This window comes from Aethalodelphis obliquidens, unplaced genomic scaffold, assembly GCF_003676395.1.
Source record: "Aethalodelphis obliquidens isolate GAN/ISIS:26980383/991018 unplaced genomic scaffold, ASM367639v1 scaffold25, whole genome shotgun sequence".
Taxonomy (NCBI): Eukaryota; Metazoa; Chordata; class Mammalia; order Artiodactyla; family Delphinidae; genus Aethalodelphis; species Aethalodelphis obliquidens.
This window is the reverse complement of record NW_020837969.1, coordinates 30,128,719-30,145,459: the sequence shown is the minus strand read 5'-3', so window position 1 is coordinate 30,145,459 and position 16,741 is coordinate 30,128,719. Positions and strand designations below refer to the sequence as shown.

Below are 16,741 nucleotides of genomic sequence, written 5' to 3'. Positions count from 1 at the left end.
TCAGGTATGAATTGTTTGAGAAGGGAAGGAGAAAGGAGAGGGGGAAAGAAGAACACAGGAGAAAGGAGGAGGAGGAGAGAAGGGGGCAGGGGCTATAAGCTTTAGTTTTTGAAGAATATTTATTTTCCTATGTTGCAGAATTCTAGGCTGACGGTTTCTTCCTTTCAGAACCATAAATCTGCTGTTCTACTGTCTTCTGCTCCCAAAATCAGCTGCCATGTATACATTTGTTCCCCATTTTCTTTTGACTTCTTGCATTATTTTCTGCTTATCTCAGCACTTTGATTACAATGTGCCTACAATCGTTCTTAGTAATGATTCTGATTTGGCTTTACTTAGTGTTTTAGAATTGTAACTTAACATTTTCTGTTAAATATGGGAAATTTTCAGCCATTATTTCTTTGAATACTTTTCCCATCTCGTTCTCACTCTCCTCTTGGGATTTCACTTATAATTACATTAGGCTCTTTGATATTGCCTACATGTCCCTGATGCTCTGTTCATTTTTCTTTAGTCTTTCTTCTTTTTTCTTTAGATTGGATTATTTCTTTTGTTCTACTTCATGTTCACTCTTTTTATGCCATCTTAATCTGCTATTAACTCTACCCAGTGAATCTTTCATTTATTAGAATTTTTAGTTCTATAATTTCCATTTGGTTCTTTATTATACATTTCTCTGCTGAGATTCTTCGTATGTTTACTCATGAAGACCATATTTTTCTTTAATTCTCTGATGATAAAGAGTGGGCTATAATTCATGGCAGCTTTATTCATAATAGCAAAATGTTAGAAACAACCTAGATATCCTTTAATGGGTGAATGGTTAAACAAACTTCAGATAGGCCCTTTGAGCTGGTGGAAATACCACCCTAAACATTATTCCAAATCTCTGAAGTAATATCCATACAATGGACTGTTACTCACTAATAAAAAATTAAAAAAATATTAACACATGCAACAACCTAGACTGACCTCAAAGGCATTACGCTTAGTGAAAAAAAGTCAGTCTCAAAAGGTTATATGTTGTATGATTCCATTTATTATTATTATTTTTAAAGATTTATTTATTTATTTTTGGCTGTGTCGGGTCTTAGTTGCAGCATGTGGGATCTTCATTGAGGCGTGCGGGATCTTTTGTTGCGGCGTGCAGGCTCTTCATTGCAGCTCTTGAGCTTCTCTCTAGTTGTGGCATGTGGGTTTTCTCTTCTCTAGTTGTGGCTCCAGCAACTTGGGCTCTGTAGTTTGCAGCATGCGGGCTCTCTAGTTGAGGCGCGTGAGCTTGTTTGAGGCGCGTGAGCTCATTGTTTGTGGCGCGCGGACTTAGTTGCCCCAAGGCATGTGGGATCTTAGTTCCCTGACCAGGGATCGAACCTGCGTCCCCTGCATTGTAAGGTGGATTCTTTACCACTGGACCACCAGGGAAGTCCCTCCATTTATTATTATTTCTTTTAAGTCTTTATTGAATTTGTTACAACATTGCTTCTGTTTTATGCTTTGGTTTTTTGGCCCGAGGCATGTGGAATCTTAACTCCCTGACCAGGGATTGAACCCACACCCCCTTCATTGGCAGGCAAAGTCCTAACCACTGGACCACCAGGGAAGTCCCTCTATTTATTATTGAAATGGCAAACATTATTGAAATGGCAAAACCACAGATGGAAGCCAGGGGCAGGGATAAGGGCTGGAGTCAGGATGGGTGTAATTACAACAAGGTAGCAGGAGGGTGTTCTTTTGTGCTGATGGAACAGTTCTGTATTTTAATTGAGGTGGTGGTTACATAAATCTATATATGGAATAAAACTGCATAAAAGTTCACACACACACACACACCAATGCAGGTTAAAATGGTAAAAGCTGAATAAAGTCTGTAATCTAGTTAACATACCAATGTCAGTGTCCTGGTTTTTATACTGCACTATAACTATATAATTTGTCACCCTTTGGGGGAAACTGAGCAAAAAATACATAGGACTCTTTGGACTGTTTTTCCAATGGTCTGTCAGTTTATAATAATTTCATAATAAAAATTTGAAAATTTGAAAAATGATCTATACCTTGCACCATACAAAATATTAAGTCAAAATGTATCATAAACCTAAATGTAAAACCTAAAACAATGGACTCCCCTGGTGGCACAGTGGTTAAGAGTCCACCTGCCAATGCAGGGGACAGAGGTTCGAGCCCTGGTCCAGGAAGATCCCACATGCCGTGGAGCAACTAAGCCCATGCGCCACAACTACTGAGCCTGTGCTCTAGAGCCCATGAGCCACAACTACTGAGCCCACGTGCCACAACTAGCAAAGCCCGCGCGCCTGGAGCCTGTGCTCCGCAACAAGAGAAGACACTGCAATGAGAAGACTGTGCACCGCAACGAAGAGTAGCCCCCCCTCGCCACAACTAGAGAAAGCCTGTGTGCAGCAACAAAGACCTAATGCAACCAAAAATAAATAAATAAAATCGAAATAAATTTATTTTTTAAGAAAACCTAAAATGATAAAGCTTCTAGGAGAAAATATTTGAAATCTTGGACTAGGCAAAGATTTCTTAGATGTAACACCAAAAGCACAAAAACATATGTTTCACATAGGCAAACAGGTATCAAAACCTAACTTGTATGTGTTAAATGGGTGCAGTTCATTGTTGACAAGTGTTTATAATTGCCTGTTTCTTACCCTTTGCTTTGTCTTGACCAAACTTTAGTGAGCCTTCTCTCTTTCCTATATAGGCCCTTGAACTCTGTTTGTCTCCACAAAAAAAAAGGGAACAAGTATCTCCACCCCTTCCCAGCTTCTCCTGGCAATCAGCTGACCAAAAGACAACTTCCCATCAGACCTCACTGGCTTTTCTCCCCTGCTTATCCAGCTTCCCCATAAAAGATTCTGCTTATCTCTGTTTGCTCCCACATTTACCCTATAAAAGAAAAACCTTTTTGTTTGATTTTGAGACACTTCCAGATGTCTGAGGTCAGTGTGTTCTCCCTACTACAATAGTCTTTCTTCTGGATAAAGCCTTTTCTTATCTAAGTCTGAATTTGGGGTGGGTTTTTTTTGACACTGTATTCAATTATACTTCAATACAGCTGTTAATTTTTTTTCACAACTACTGTGCAAGACAGACAGATGGCTTCATAAAAGAAAAGAGAATCCGGAAATAGACTATGTATACAGGAATTTTGTTTATGGTGAAAGTACCATTTTAAATGGTTTTGCAACAACTGACAATTAATGGGTAAAAGTTAATTCTCTAGCTCACTCCACATGACCCCCCCACACCAATTATAGAGCTAATACAAAAAACCGTAATTACAAAAATGCTAGAAAAAATTATAGAGGGGCTATATGATGATAATCTTGAAACACGAGTAAAACTTGTACCTTGCTCAGTTAACAAAACTATGGGGGACACTAAATGCCATGACATATTGTTGGTAAAAGTGCAAACTGACACAGCCTTTTTGTAGGAAATTTGGTAGTCTCTAATAAAATTAAAAACATGCATACTTTGCAATTCAATAATTCTACCTTTATGTAATTATCTTAGATAAATACTTGTATATGTATGTATGCACACACACACACGGAGCATATACAAGGATGTACTGTTTGCAACAGAAAAATACTAACTACAGTGAGTAAATGTCCTTTAATGAGAGTATGGTGAAATAAATCACAGTATATCCTTATACTGAAATACTAATCAGCAGATTAAAGGATTATGTGTAAATAACATAATGACGTGGAAAAAATCTGTAGGATATATTAATAGAAAAAAAACCTCTGCGTGCAATGTATTAAGTTGGATTTCATTTACGTAAAAAAATAAAATCCTGAAACAAACCCAACTATGGTACAAATGTTCATACTGTATATAGGTATATAAATGCATAGAATAAAATCTATAAAGAAACACACTAAACTTATAAGAATGGTTACCACTGCAGAAGGAAGTGAAAAAATGTATGGGAGAAATAAAGGGAAATTTTGCTTGTGCTTGCTATTTGAAACTTTTATACCAAGAAAAACACCTGTGATATTTGGGGGAAGAGGTACTTTTTTCAAGAGTAATTTGTAGTGCAAAAGCTCGAGAAGCAAATATAGACTATTTCAATTAGTTCGATAATGAAGTAAATAGTCAGGAGAAATCAAAACATATATAATATTTTAGGAGAATGCCTGGAAAGAAGAGCTTGGTCATCCTAACAGTATAACATTAATTTAGAGACTAAACATAACCTCATTAGGCTTTATTTGCCTCACTTGAAAATGAGAATATAAAGAAATATCAACCTCCTAGAGTTATTGTGAGGATCACACCATGGAAAACATTTAGCAGAGGCTGCTGACATGCAGCAATAGTGCAATGAAGGCCCATGACAATTTCGTCATAAAATACATACTGCCTGGCAATTCCCTAGTGGTCCAGTGGTTAGGACTCTGTGCTCTCACTGCCGAGGGCCCAGGTTAGACCCCTGTTTGGGAAACTAAGATCTCACAAGCCAAGCGGCGCGCCCCTCCGCCGCAGAAAACAAAACCAAAAAAACGTACTGCCTTTCTAGAATGTAAAGCCTTCTGGCAAAAGCCAGGGATGTGTGGTCAGGTAAGGGAGAAGAAGCAGCACTTGTGGAAAAGATTGAGAATATAGTAAAGTTTACATACAATTGAACCAATTTCTTTAAAATTTAAATTTTTTTAATTTTTGAAATTTAATTAAAACTTTTTTTCCTCCTAAGCCTTGTCTAGGAAGTCTTAAGTAGGCCATTTTGAGAGGAGAATGGCTAAGATATAGAAGAAGAAGAATAAAGACGGGCACAGACTTATGGCAGTAAGTGTGGGCAACAGGTGTGAGAAAGCCAGAGAGCGGTAGGTGAACTGAAGCTTACTAAAGGGAGAATGTTAATTTGAGTTGCAAGAACTTTGTTAATGAAGAACTCTGGACAATGGGCCAGCTTCAATTTATTATTAAAATGAGGTCAACTGAATAAATGTTTCTGCAATGGCAGTGCCAGAATAGTAAAAGCTTCTAAGTAAAGAGCCAAGAGAAAAACTGATTCGTTCTTTAAAATAAATAAATGACTCAGTAACCATAACAGAAATGGTAGAAGGTAGCAAAAAACAGAAGAATAAACATGGTGCTTTCCTGGACACCAAAACAGATGACACCATTGGTTATGTTCTAGGAAGGAGGGGATGATCAATCCCAGGAACATTATGCCCACAAGCAAAATACCACTCCTCATTTTGCCACTATATTTTACTTTAGCTCCTATGCTAGAGTTGCCCAAAGCGAGCTATTTTATTCTTTTGCAAATCGCAAGGTAACTTCGCAAAGCAAACATCACACATTAAACTGACCTTTGGAGTACCGCAGTCACACTCTTCCCCAGGGTCCACCAATTTATTACCACAGAAAGGAGCGCTGTAAGCTTCGTCAGGCTTTGGAATATTAAGAAGGCAGTTTCCACCTTTATTTAAAGTTAACTTCTCAAAGTCTTCTGCACTGCAGGTGCTGAAGTTTCTGGAACCTCTGTAATAAACATGAAGAAAAAGATCTTAAGTCATAGCAATTACTTTGAATATCTTAAGTCATGTCTTCAACCATCAAGAAGTGAACATTTAAAATGGCAGAGGGGGCTTCCCTGGTGGCGCAGTGGTTGGGAGTCCGCCTGCCGATGCAGGCGACACGGGTTCGTGCCCCGGTCCGGGAAGATCCCACATGCCGCGGAGCGGCTAGGCCCGTGAGTCATGGCCGCTGAGCCTGCGCGTCCGGAGCCTGTGCTCCGCACCGGAAGAGGCCACGACAGTGAGAGGCCCGCGTACCACACACAAAAAAATAAAATAAAATAAAATAAAATAAAATGGCAAAAAATAAAATGGCAGAAGATACAGAAAATATTCACAGAATCATAAATCTCAGCATCAGAAGAGACCTCAAAAATTATCTAGTCCTCTCTAGAATTGAGTTTTATTTGTCTTCCATAGTAAAGGTTCTTCAAATATGTGAAGCGAGCTCTGTTTCCCCAACCTCTTTTCACTCGGTTGAAATGACGTTCCTGCGCTCCCCTCACTAACACTTACTAGGAGCTATGTGACAATAACGTGAATCCAGAGACGATGCACGCACTGTAGCTACCAAGAAGCAGCCTGCACAGGGCAGAATTTCAGCTACAGTCTGAGGTTTAAATGCCTCTGATGGTAATTTCTAAGAACTGTAGTTAATACTCTGAAGGCTAGATGGGCTTCTAGAAACGGTCCAACTTGAACTGTCTATGTGATATTTACACGAACACAATTTTGATGTGTTTCTATGTGTTGCTGGGTTGTTTTTAGTTATTGTTTTACTCAATAACGATATTTTTAGATAGTCCCACTGGCTAGGTTCACTTTTGAAGACTAGTGGGAGACACACTTATCTATAAAACAAGAACCTTTGAGAAATCCAAGTCACATTAAAATTTTATTGGGGGCGTTTGGTGCCCTGAAAGAATCTCTTTTTCATCAGTTTGAGCAATGGTACCAAAAGTAACAGTGGGAATGAGAACCATGTTACGTTACAGTGATTGAGAAAGCATTCTTATTGATTCCGTGTCTTCTGTACATCCAAGGAATCTAAGAAACAGATCCTTTCTGGGAGACTTTGTCCCCTGGGTAAACTCTTCTTTGCTAACCGGCCCAGAGTCTCCCAGGAAGTAGACAGTCCTGGCTCCTGGCTCTTCGGACTGGAAAGCAGTCACACAGAAAGTAAAGACCTAGCACAAGATTTCCGACAATGACAAAAACACTCGTTTTCCACATTCTTCTTTTTCTTGCTACTCTCTGCTTAGGAATATTGTAAGGAGGAGTCCTTTTGTACAACACTGTTCCTTCAACAAATATTTGTGGAATATCTATCATGTACAAGGCACTCTTCTTCGTGCAGGGGAGAAAACAGTAAACAAGGCAGACAAAAATCCCCGCCCCTGTGAAGGCAACATTCTACTGAGTGAAACAGACTATAAATATAATGAAGAAATAAATTCAATAGTACATTAGAGGACAAGTCACATTGGGGAAAAAGATGAGGAGGTGAAGAGGACGACCTCTGCAGGGGGAGGAGCGACTACAGTTTTTCAAAGAGCTGTCAGGACAGGCACTTCAAATACTGAGACAACTGAATCAAAACTGGATTTCTAGGGGAAGAACATTACCAGCAGAAGAAACAGTAAGTGCAAAAGCCTGAAGGGAGAGGCCTGCCTGTTCAAGGAACAGATAAGGAAGCCAGCTTGGCTGGAGTGGAGTGAGACAGTGAGGGATACAGACAGCAAGGTGTGAAGAGGCCATTTCAAGAATCTGACTTTTTACGATGAGTGAAATAAGGAGGGGGGAATGACACAATGGAAAGCGTGAAGCAGGAATGATGTGATCTGATTTACGTTTTAATAAAATCACCATGTTTGCTATGTTAAGCAGGAAGAAGTCCACTCAACAGATGATGACGGACCAACGTGGCAGTGGTGAAAGCAGTAAGAAGGGTTTGGATTATTTATATGGTTTAAAGAAATAGGCATTAAGGCAAAGAATGTGAGAAAAGAGAAGTCAAGGGTGACTGAGATTTTTGTCCTGAGCTACTAGAAGGAAGGCGCTATCATTAACTATCACGGGAAGATGGGGGCAGAGCAGGTTTTAGGAAGGACAACAAGAGTTTGAGTCTAAGGACCTCAAGTAGAAATGTCAAACTAGAGCATGTGATAATTATCTGATAAGCAAGGAGACTTCAATTTAAACAATCGTTTTTTTATTTCCTATTATTGTTCTTTATATGGCTAGTACATTGCCTACCACACAGTACATATTTAATAATGTTTTCTGTAAGAATATATTAATCAGCTGATAGTCACAGGAGTTGTACAGACATATGTATATATTTCCTACACTTGAGCTCCTAATTTTAATCTACAAAGTTCACCACTTCTGAACAGATTATTTTTGAAATAAGCTTGTTATACAGTCCTTGGAACACATTTTCTCATAGAAACAATGTTTTATATGTGTGATCCTAAAGCAATCTACAAAAAAAAAAATCTGTTTCACCCACAATGAAGTTGACTATCATACTGAAAAGGATAACAAAATCATAACCGCTTCTTCTGCTGTTTAGTATGTGGAGATAATAACAAACATCCCCACGTTGGCCTTCACTAACACTGTGGATAATAAAATGAAGATATTCTCTCCCTAGTCATCCTTGGATGTCACCTACAGTAATAAGAAGGATGATCTTTCTCCTGACACTCGGCTTGAATAATAGCAACTAAAGTACCCCTACTCTCTATCACTTCTGGGTACTAAGATATGAATCTAAAGCATCTCCGAATCTCTTCTGTCACATCTAGGTGAGTTTTATAAAACTGATTCAAAAGGAGATAGATGGGACTAACAGTGATGGAAATGGTCCACCAGGATATGACCAAAAAAACCCAACTATCATTTAAAACATTCTCTCTATGACTAATCTGGAAATAACCAAAACACACTTCCACCACTATCATCCTAACCCCACAGCCTAGGAACAGGAAGTCCTAAGAAAGAACTCTAAGTGATGGCACTTAATCAGATCAATTTTTTTAAAAAAGAGCACTCTTTTAAAAGCCTCCGATTATGGAGGCTTTCTGATGTAGGTGGCACTGAGGGACAGAGTTAAGAAAGCCATTTCTCTAGAAAGGTACCTCCCAGGAAAAGCACCCCTCACACGTCCAGGAATCCAAGAGCAGTGTGTGAGGGGAATACTACCAGGTCCCTCAAATATCTTAAATAATGATAAAAAATTATATTACAAAGTTAGATTATCCACTTTTTAAGCAGAACTGGATCCAACTGATTATCTGTAAAAACACTAGCATCTATATCACTTGCATCTAAAAAAAAAGTCTAACTTATAACAGTCAACTAATGTTCATGAAATAGTATATGAAGTAGTAGGTGGGAAATCTGTCCTCAAAAAGAAGATTTAATACGCCAAAGATAACATAATCCTACTTCTCAAATTATTTCTTACCAAAAATTATTCAAATATAATGTCCAATACTTTATCAAAACATAACATGAAGACACAAGATACTGTGAGAAGAACTATAAAAAAATTAAAAGACACTATAAGGGGAAAAAAAAAACAGATATAGTCCCATAAAGTCTCTAGATACTAGAATTATCAAACAATAACCCAGAAAGAGAAAATCTGTGCTTCCTATGGTCAGAGAGAAAAATGAGAAGCTTGAAAATTTTACCAGGGAACTAAAATCCACAGTTGTAATGCAGCAGATTTGATGTGTTTTTCTAAAACACATTCTTTACACATTTAAAATACCCTGAAATTGAGATTCATCTTAAAATTTGAATTAACTTGATAGTCACCATTTTTTTCATTGTAAGTGGTATGTTAATAATGGTATCTTATAATCAGTGTCACCTACATTTGCATAAATACAGTGTATTAGTGATCATATTAAACGTAAGTAGATTAAATGATTCAATTAAGAGACAAATAAAACCTAAATATAGGTTGTTTAGAAACATATATCTAAAACACAAGAATAAAGAAAAGTTCAAAGTAAAGGAATAGAAAACATATACTGTCAACATTACCAAAAAAAAAAAAAAAAAAATCTGGGACAGCTAAATTAATATCAGACAAAACTGACCACTCTAGCTAATGCAATAAAAAAGGAAATGAAAGACATACAAATTGGGAGGAAAGAAACAAAACTGTCTTTGTTTGCAGATCTCTGCCTGCTGCTGGACTGCTGCAGCTTGTGCCCAGACCCACACTGAGTGCCCACACCAGCCTCTCTTGTCCCAGCACTGCTCCCCCCAACCCCGGGGAGAGGGTGCTGGTGCTGGGAAAGGGGACAGCACACACTTAAAGGGAACAGAGCGGGCTCAGACCCAACCCTCAGCGCTTGTGCTCCAGCAACTGGGAACCAAACCCCAGGCCCAAGAGGGCAGTGTTGCCACTGAGCAGAGGGGAAGTCCCGTCACAAACCCAGCTCCAGCTCCAGTCCCTCCATTCCCAGTCCGAACTCCTGCTAAGGTGATAGCTTCCAGCACACGTTGAGGAAAGACATGACTTGTGTTCATGTCAAATCCAGTTCTCCCGTGAAAATACAAATAACGTACTTTAAAAAACAGGCCATACACCACATTAACAAATTGAAGAATAAAAACCATATGATCATCTCTATAGATGCAGAAAAAGCTTTTGATAAAATTCAATATCTGTTTAGGACAAAAACTCTTCAGAAAGTAGGCAGAGAAGGAACATACCTCAACATAATAAAGGCCATATAGGACAAATCCACAGCTAACATCAGTCTCAATGATGAAAAGCTGAAAGCATTTCCTCTAAGATCAGGAATAAAACAAGTATGCCCACTCTCGCAACTTTTATTCAACATAGCTTTGGAAGTCCTAGCCACAGCAGTCAGAGAAGAAAAAGAAATAAAAGGAATTCAAATTGAAAGAGAAGAAGTAAAACTGTCACTGTTTGAAGACGACATGATGCTATACACAGAAAATCCTAAAGACCCTACCAGAAAACTACTAGAGCTCATCAATGAATTCGGTAAAGTTGCAGGATACAAAATTAATGCACAGAAATCTATTGCATTTCTATACACTAACAACAAAATATCAGAAAGTAAAATTAAGGAAACAATCCCATTTACCATCACATCAAAGAATAAAATACCCAGGAATAAACCAACTTAAGGAGGCAAAAGACCTGTACTCCAAAAACTATAAGACACTGATGAAAGAAGTTGAAGATGACACAAACAGATAGAAAGATATACCGTGTTCTTGGATTGGAAGAATCAATATTGTTAAAATGACCATACTATTCAAGGCAATCTACAGATTCAATGCAATCCCTATCAAATTACCAATGGACAAAAAATTTTAAAACTTACATGGAAACACAAAGACCCTGAATAGCCAAAACAATCTTGAGAAAGAAGAATGGAGCTGAAGGAATCACACTTCCTAACTTCAGACTATATTACAAAGCTACAGTCATCAAAACAGTATGGTACTGACACAAAAACAGAAATATAGATCAATGGAACAGGATAGAAAGCCACAGAAATAAGCCCACGCACTTATGGTCAATCAATCTATGACAAAGGAGGCAAGAATATACAATGGAGAAAAGACAGCCTCTTCAATTAGTGGTGTTGGGAAAACTGGACAGCTACATGTAAAAGAATGAAATTAGAACATTCTCTAACACTATATACAGAAATAAAGTCATAATGGATTAAAGACCTAAATATAAGACCAGATACTATAAAACTCTTAGAGGAAAACACAGGCAGAACACTTGTTGACATAAATTGCAGCAATATTTTTTGGATCCCTCTCCAAAAAATGAGTAACAGAAATAAAAACAAAAAATAAACAAATGGGACCTAATTAAACTTAAAAGTTTTTGCACAGCAAAGGAAACCATAAACAAAACGAAAAGACGACCTACGGACTGGGAGATAATATTAGCAAACAATGCAACCAACAAGGGATTAATTTCCAAAATATACAAACAGCTCATACTGCTTAACATCAAAAAAAAAAACATCCCAATCAAAAAAATGGGCAGAAGATTTAAATAGACATTTCTCCAAAGAAGACATACAGATCACCAACAGGCACATGAAAAGATGCTTAATATCGCTATTATTAGAGAAATGCAAATCAAAACTCAATGAATTATCACCTCACACCAGTCAGAATGGCAATCACTAAAAAGTCTACAAATAATAAACGCTGGAGAGGGTGTGGAGAAAAAGGAACCCTCCTATACTGTTGGTGGGAATGCAAATTGATGCAGCCACTATGGAAAACAATGTGAAGGTTCCTTAAAAAACTAAAAATATAGCTACCATATGATCCTGCAATCCCATTCCTGGGCATACACCTGGGGAAAACTCTAATTCAAAAAGATACACATTACTCCAATCCAAACAATTCATTGTTTATTTTTAGCATTAAACAAATGTTCAATAGTTTTAAAAAAGAAAAAGAAAAAAGAATAAAAACAAAGAATTCAGTTACTCACGATGCTCCTGAATTCATGATGCAGCTCTTTGCTCCACAATAACAATCTCTCCCATCATCATGATTCATTCCAAGGTTATGACCCAACTCATGAGCAACAATGGATGCAAATGTCTCCACTGTGATTTGCCCAAACTGCCCAAACACAGGAAGGTATTCATTAGGTTTCTGAACAAAAAGGATATGCTTTTTGTTTCTCAGATTACTTTTTCACAAAAGGAAATTCATCACTACAATACTGATAGCCTACGTAATAAAGCAAGCATCCAACATCAGTGTGTAGACACTGCAGTCTAGTAGGAAACTGGTGTGACTTAACATACTGATGATAGAGATAGACTCTTTAAGCAACAGATCAATTCCTTTAGCACCAACAGATTATTCATGGTGGTTGATGGGAAAACAAGTTCATGGTTCTGACTTAATTTTCTCAAATGGAACCTCTGTTTCCTCATCCATAAAAAGTGAGGCGCTAATAAACACACAATAAATATTAGAAAACTTAATTCAGTCTCCAGGGAAAGAACACATCTGCCACTTCTACCATGTCCCTCATAATAGCCAAAATATCGCTGTAAGGACTAGGAGAGGAAGTACAGAGTCACTGAATGCCGGACATTTCCTAATGCAGATTCCAAAGATGAACATCAAGAACAAAACATACCACGTTAATCCCGCCCGCGTGGCTCCTTGAACACACTGTTCCCACAAACGCCATTCCCGCGGTCCCACCAAAACCTTTCTTCCTAAATGAAGAGAACAGGTAAAAGTTATAAAATGTACTTGGGGAGGAAAAGGTACACATTGCTCCTATTTCTTTGGGTAATCTTAAACTGATTGGTAGACCCTATGAAAACTGGGAGAAAAATGGCAAAGGTTAAATAACATTTTAAAAATCACAATTCAATTAAAGACATCTCTTTTTTATTATCAGAGTGGAGATTAATATTACAAATTCATTTTTCAGACAAATGAAGATACATTTTTGATATCAAACCAATTTGTTTTGTACCTTCTAGATGAAAAAACCTTCCTAAAATGCAGTATATCTATTTATTCTAAAACTCTATTGAGATCAGGTAACAAAATGACATATTCACACAGGAGGCTGCAGGCAGGGAGCACAGGAAACAGAAGAGACACGTTGGTCTCCGTATGGCTGCTCAATCATCGCGGACACACCTGTATCTAAGGACCTGGTCCCTCTGCCTGGAACTCTCCTCCCCAATATACAGCCCTAACTCACTCCCTCACCTGCTTCAGGTCTTTACACAAAGGTCATCTTCTCATTGAGGTCTTCCCTCGCCAAGTTACCTAAATTTTCAACCTCACTCCCCCCAATTCTTCTATCTCTACCCTCCCTGCTTTATTTTTCCTCCTTACTACTTATCACTATTTAGCATATTATATACACTTATTTATCTCACTTATGAGGTAAATCTCCTCCACCACAATGTGAACTCCATGAGAGCAAGAATTTTTGTCTGTTTTGTTCACTGCTATACCCCAGAGCCTAGGAATACATCTAATAAATATCTTTTAAATGAATGAATAAACCCTTCTCTCGGGCATCTGAACAGCCAGGACAAGAGGCCTAGAGATATTGACATAAGGGGATTGCCAAGAAAACATTTTAGCCAGATCACCCTGTAGTGAACCCCACAGTCCCCAAGCCCCACTTATGTCCTCAATGCTTCCGAAAGGAATTTTAGTACCCGATTCCTAACCACAAACAACCAGGGATTATTAGACATCTGGGAAACGCCTCTAACATGGCAGATGGAGACCAAACAGAGGAGACAGCTTGGTAGGTGTGGTTGGGCAAAGCACAGGGAGTGTGCCTGGTGCCTGTTCCTTCTGTGAATGAGAAGGCATGCTCACTGCCAGGGTATGAGGACACTTCCAGGTACAATTTTACTAAAAATTAATAAAAATGTCAGGATCAAGCTTTTGTGGTTATGGGGCCATAAAAATCCACTTAGGCATTCTCAGTGCCTTGCTTTAAATTAACTGGTATGACTAAATAAATAAGTAAATTAATTAATTAATTAAATCAAGGGAAATTTCTCCTCAGAAAAATTTTGAGTTTTAGGTACCATCAGCATTAAGGAAGGCAAAAATTATTACATAAAACATTTTTTGGCAAAAAGTCAGCCCACCAACCAGAAGATTTTTAAGAAGCAAGAAATTTTTTTAGTATTTTTAAGTGACGGTTTTGTATTAACTTTTGGAATATATTTGTATTAAGTGATTACATAAGCTTAAGTTTTAGTATGGTTCCATGAAAATACTATGTAGAAAGAAGAAAATTTTAAAAAATATATCAGAAATATCTCAAAGAGAGTTTAAAAAATTATTATATCCATGAAATAAGAATTTGACCAGCTCTCTTCTCTTCTCTTCTCTGCCATCCTACGTACAGTTAAATTTGCTCCTCGCCATGTCTTCTCACAAGACTTTCAGGATCAAGCGATCCCTGGCCAAGAAACAAAAGCAGGGAATCGTCCCATTCCCCAGTGGATTCAAATGAAGACTGGTAATAAAATCAGGTACAACTCCAAGACAAGGCATTGGAGAAGAACCAAGCTAGGTCTGTAAGGAGCCTCGCATATGAGGTGGCGCACATTTTTGCTGGGTCAAGGACACTTGCATCTTACCATATCACTCTGGGAACATCACTACTACCCAAACAGCTGGATGGGTTTTATTAGGAAAGTGATTTTTCTCTTTGTGTCAGTGTTTCTGCACTAATGCTTTGGCTCAGTAGTAAATATGTGGAACCTTTTGTTGGGATAAAAAAAAAAAAAAGAATTTGACCATATAAAAATTTTAAGGGGGACAAAAAAGAGCTAAATATTAAACATTAAAAATAAGATAGCTGAAATGAAAAACTAATAAAAACCTTAGAAGGTAAATTTAAAGAAATATCCAGAAAGCAGAACAAAAAGACAAAGAGAAGGAGACAAAAGATAATAAAATTAGAGGACAAGCACCGGAAACTCAATAGCTGAGTAAAAGGAATCCCAGAAGGAATGAAGAATAAAAATAAAGAGGATGAAATCATCTCCAAAATAGTTTGAGCAAAATTCCTAGAACTGCAGTTTCAAGATTGAAATTACCCACTAAGAACACAACACAGTGAGTGATAAAAGACCTACACCAAAGCATAGCATCAGGAAAATTTAGAAGCCTGGGAACCAAGAGAAGATCCTACAAGTTTCCAAAGAAGAAAAAAAAAAAAGGCCACATACAAAAGATCAGGAACCAAAGTGAATTAAAGCTTCTCAATAGTAATTCTGGAAGTCAAAAGACAATGGCCATGCCTTCAAAATTCCGAAGGAAAAAATTTCGTGCCTAGAATTTTATACTCAGCAAAATAACCTGAAATTTACAAAACAAACTAGAAAGCACACCTCTGAAAAACTGAGTTACTTAAGCCCTAGGATAATCAGAGTTCAAATTGAGATAATTTTTTTATTAATTGAAGTACAGTTGATTTACAATGTTTTGCTACTTTCTGGTGTACAGGAGATAATTTTTAAATTCTGTTTCGAGGCTGTGAAACACATTTTCCAACATGCAAGAGGTCAAAATTTTTTCTTTCAATATATCCTTACACAAGAAGAAACTAGAAAACATGCCATACCAAAATGAGGAAGTAAACCCAAGAAAGAGGAAGAAGGACATGGGATAAAGGTCACAGAGGCTCCAACACAAAAGAGAGGTCTTATTATTATACTGTCACTTGTCCTATAGTAGCAAAAATTTTCCTCATTTAAATGAATGCTCAAAAACCTTAACAGAATATCATTCTAATAAAAGAAAAAAAGCAAAAATTATTATTCTGATCATGCCATTAATAGCACCTTTAAAAAAAAATCACTTACAGAACTAGCTGTGCACTGTCATGTCTCCGACGTGTTATAAGAAACTTTTCCCGCCACTGTACAAAGTTCCCCAACACATCACCCGCACCTCCGATTATGTTGATCAGATTTCCATTTGTCCAAATCTCCAGCCCAACTAGCACAATTCGAATATTTAACATGATGTACATCTGGAAAGAAAACAAATAAAAATATATAAAATTTATTAAAGAATATGAGAATAATTCCTGGTTATATATCCGAAAAAAGAAAAAACACTAATTCGAAAAGATATGTTCACCCCAATGTTCACAGCAGCATTATTTACAATAGCCAGGATACGGAAGCAATCTAAGTGTCCATCAACAGATGAATGGGTAAGAAGGTGAGGTATATATATACACATACATACAATGGAATATTATTCAACCATAAAAAGAATGAAATTTTTGCCATTTGCAGCAGCATGCATGGACTTGGACAGTACTATGCTAAGTGAAATAAGTCAGAAAGAGAAAGACAAGTATAGTACAGTATCACTTACATGTGGAATCTAAAAACATACAACAAACTAGTGAATATAACAAAAAAGAAACAGACTCACAGATATAGAGAACAAACTAGTGGTTACCAGTGGGGAGAAGGAAGGGAGGAGGCAATACAAGGATAGGGGATTAAGAGGTACAAACTATTATATATAAAATAAGTTACAAGGATATATTGTACAACACAAGGAACAGTAGCCAATATTTTATAATAACTATAAATGGAGTATAACCTTTAAAAATTGTGAAA

The 16,741-nt window shown here is 37.4% G+C and overlaps 1 protein-coding gene and 1 pseudogene across 2 annotated transcripts in view; one reads left to right on the top strand and one right to left on the bottom strand.

Annotated features, from left to right (window-relative positions):
- The window catches only part of ADAM9 (ADAM metallopeptidase domain 9), a 102,827-nt gene that overhangs the window by 45,119 nt on the left and 40,967 nt on the right, over window positions 1–16,741 (bottom strand). For both annotated transcript variants that reach the window (XM_027122881.1, XM_027122879.1), the window contains 4 exons: window positions 15,968–16,137; window positions 12,745–12,826; window positions 12,082–12,215; window positions 5,352–5,523 (listed from right to left, as the gene is read on the bottom strand). In XM_027122881.1, coding sequence (XP_026978682.1) covers window positions 5,352–5,523; window positions 12,082–12,215; window positions 12,745–12,826; window positions 15,968–16,137 — 558 coding nt within the window. The remainder of the gene's footprint in view (window positions 1–5,351; window positions 5,524–12,081; window positions 12,216–12,744; window positions 12,827–15,967; window positions 16,138–16,741) is intronic.
- Window positions 14,252–14,959, top strand: LOC113628887 (60S ribosomal protein L39 pseudogene; annotated as a pseudogene).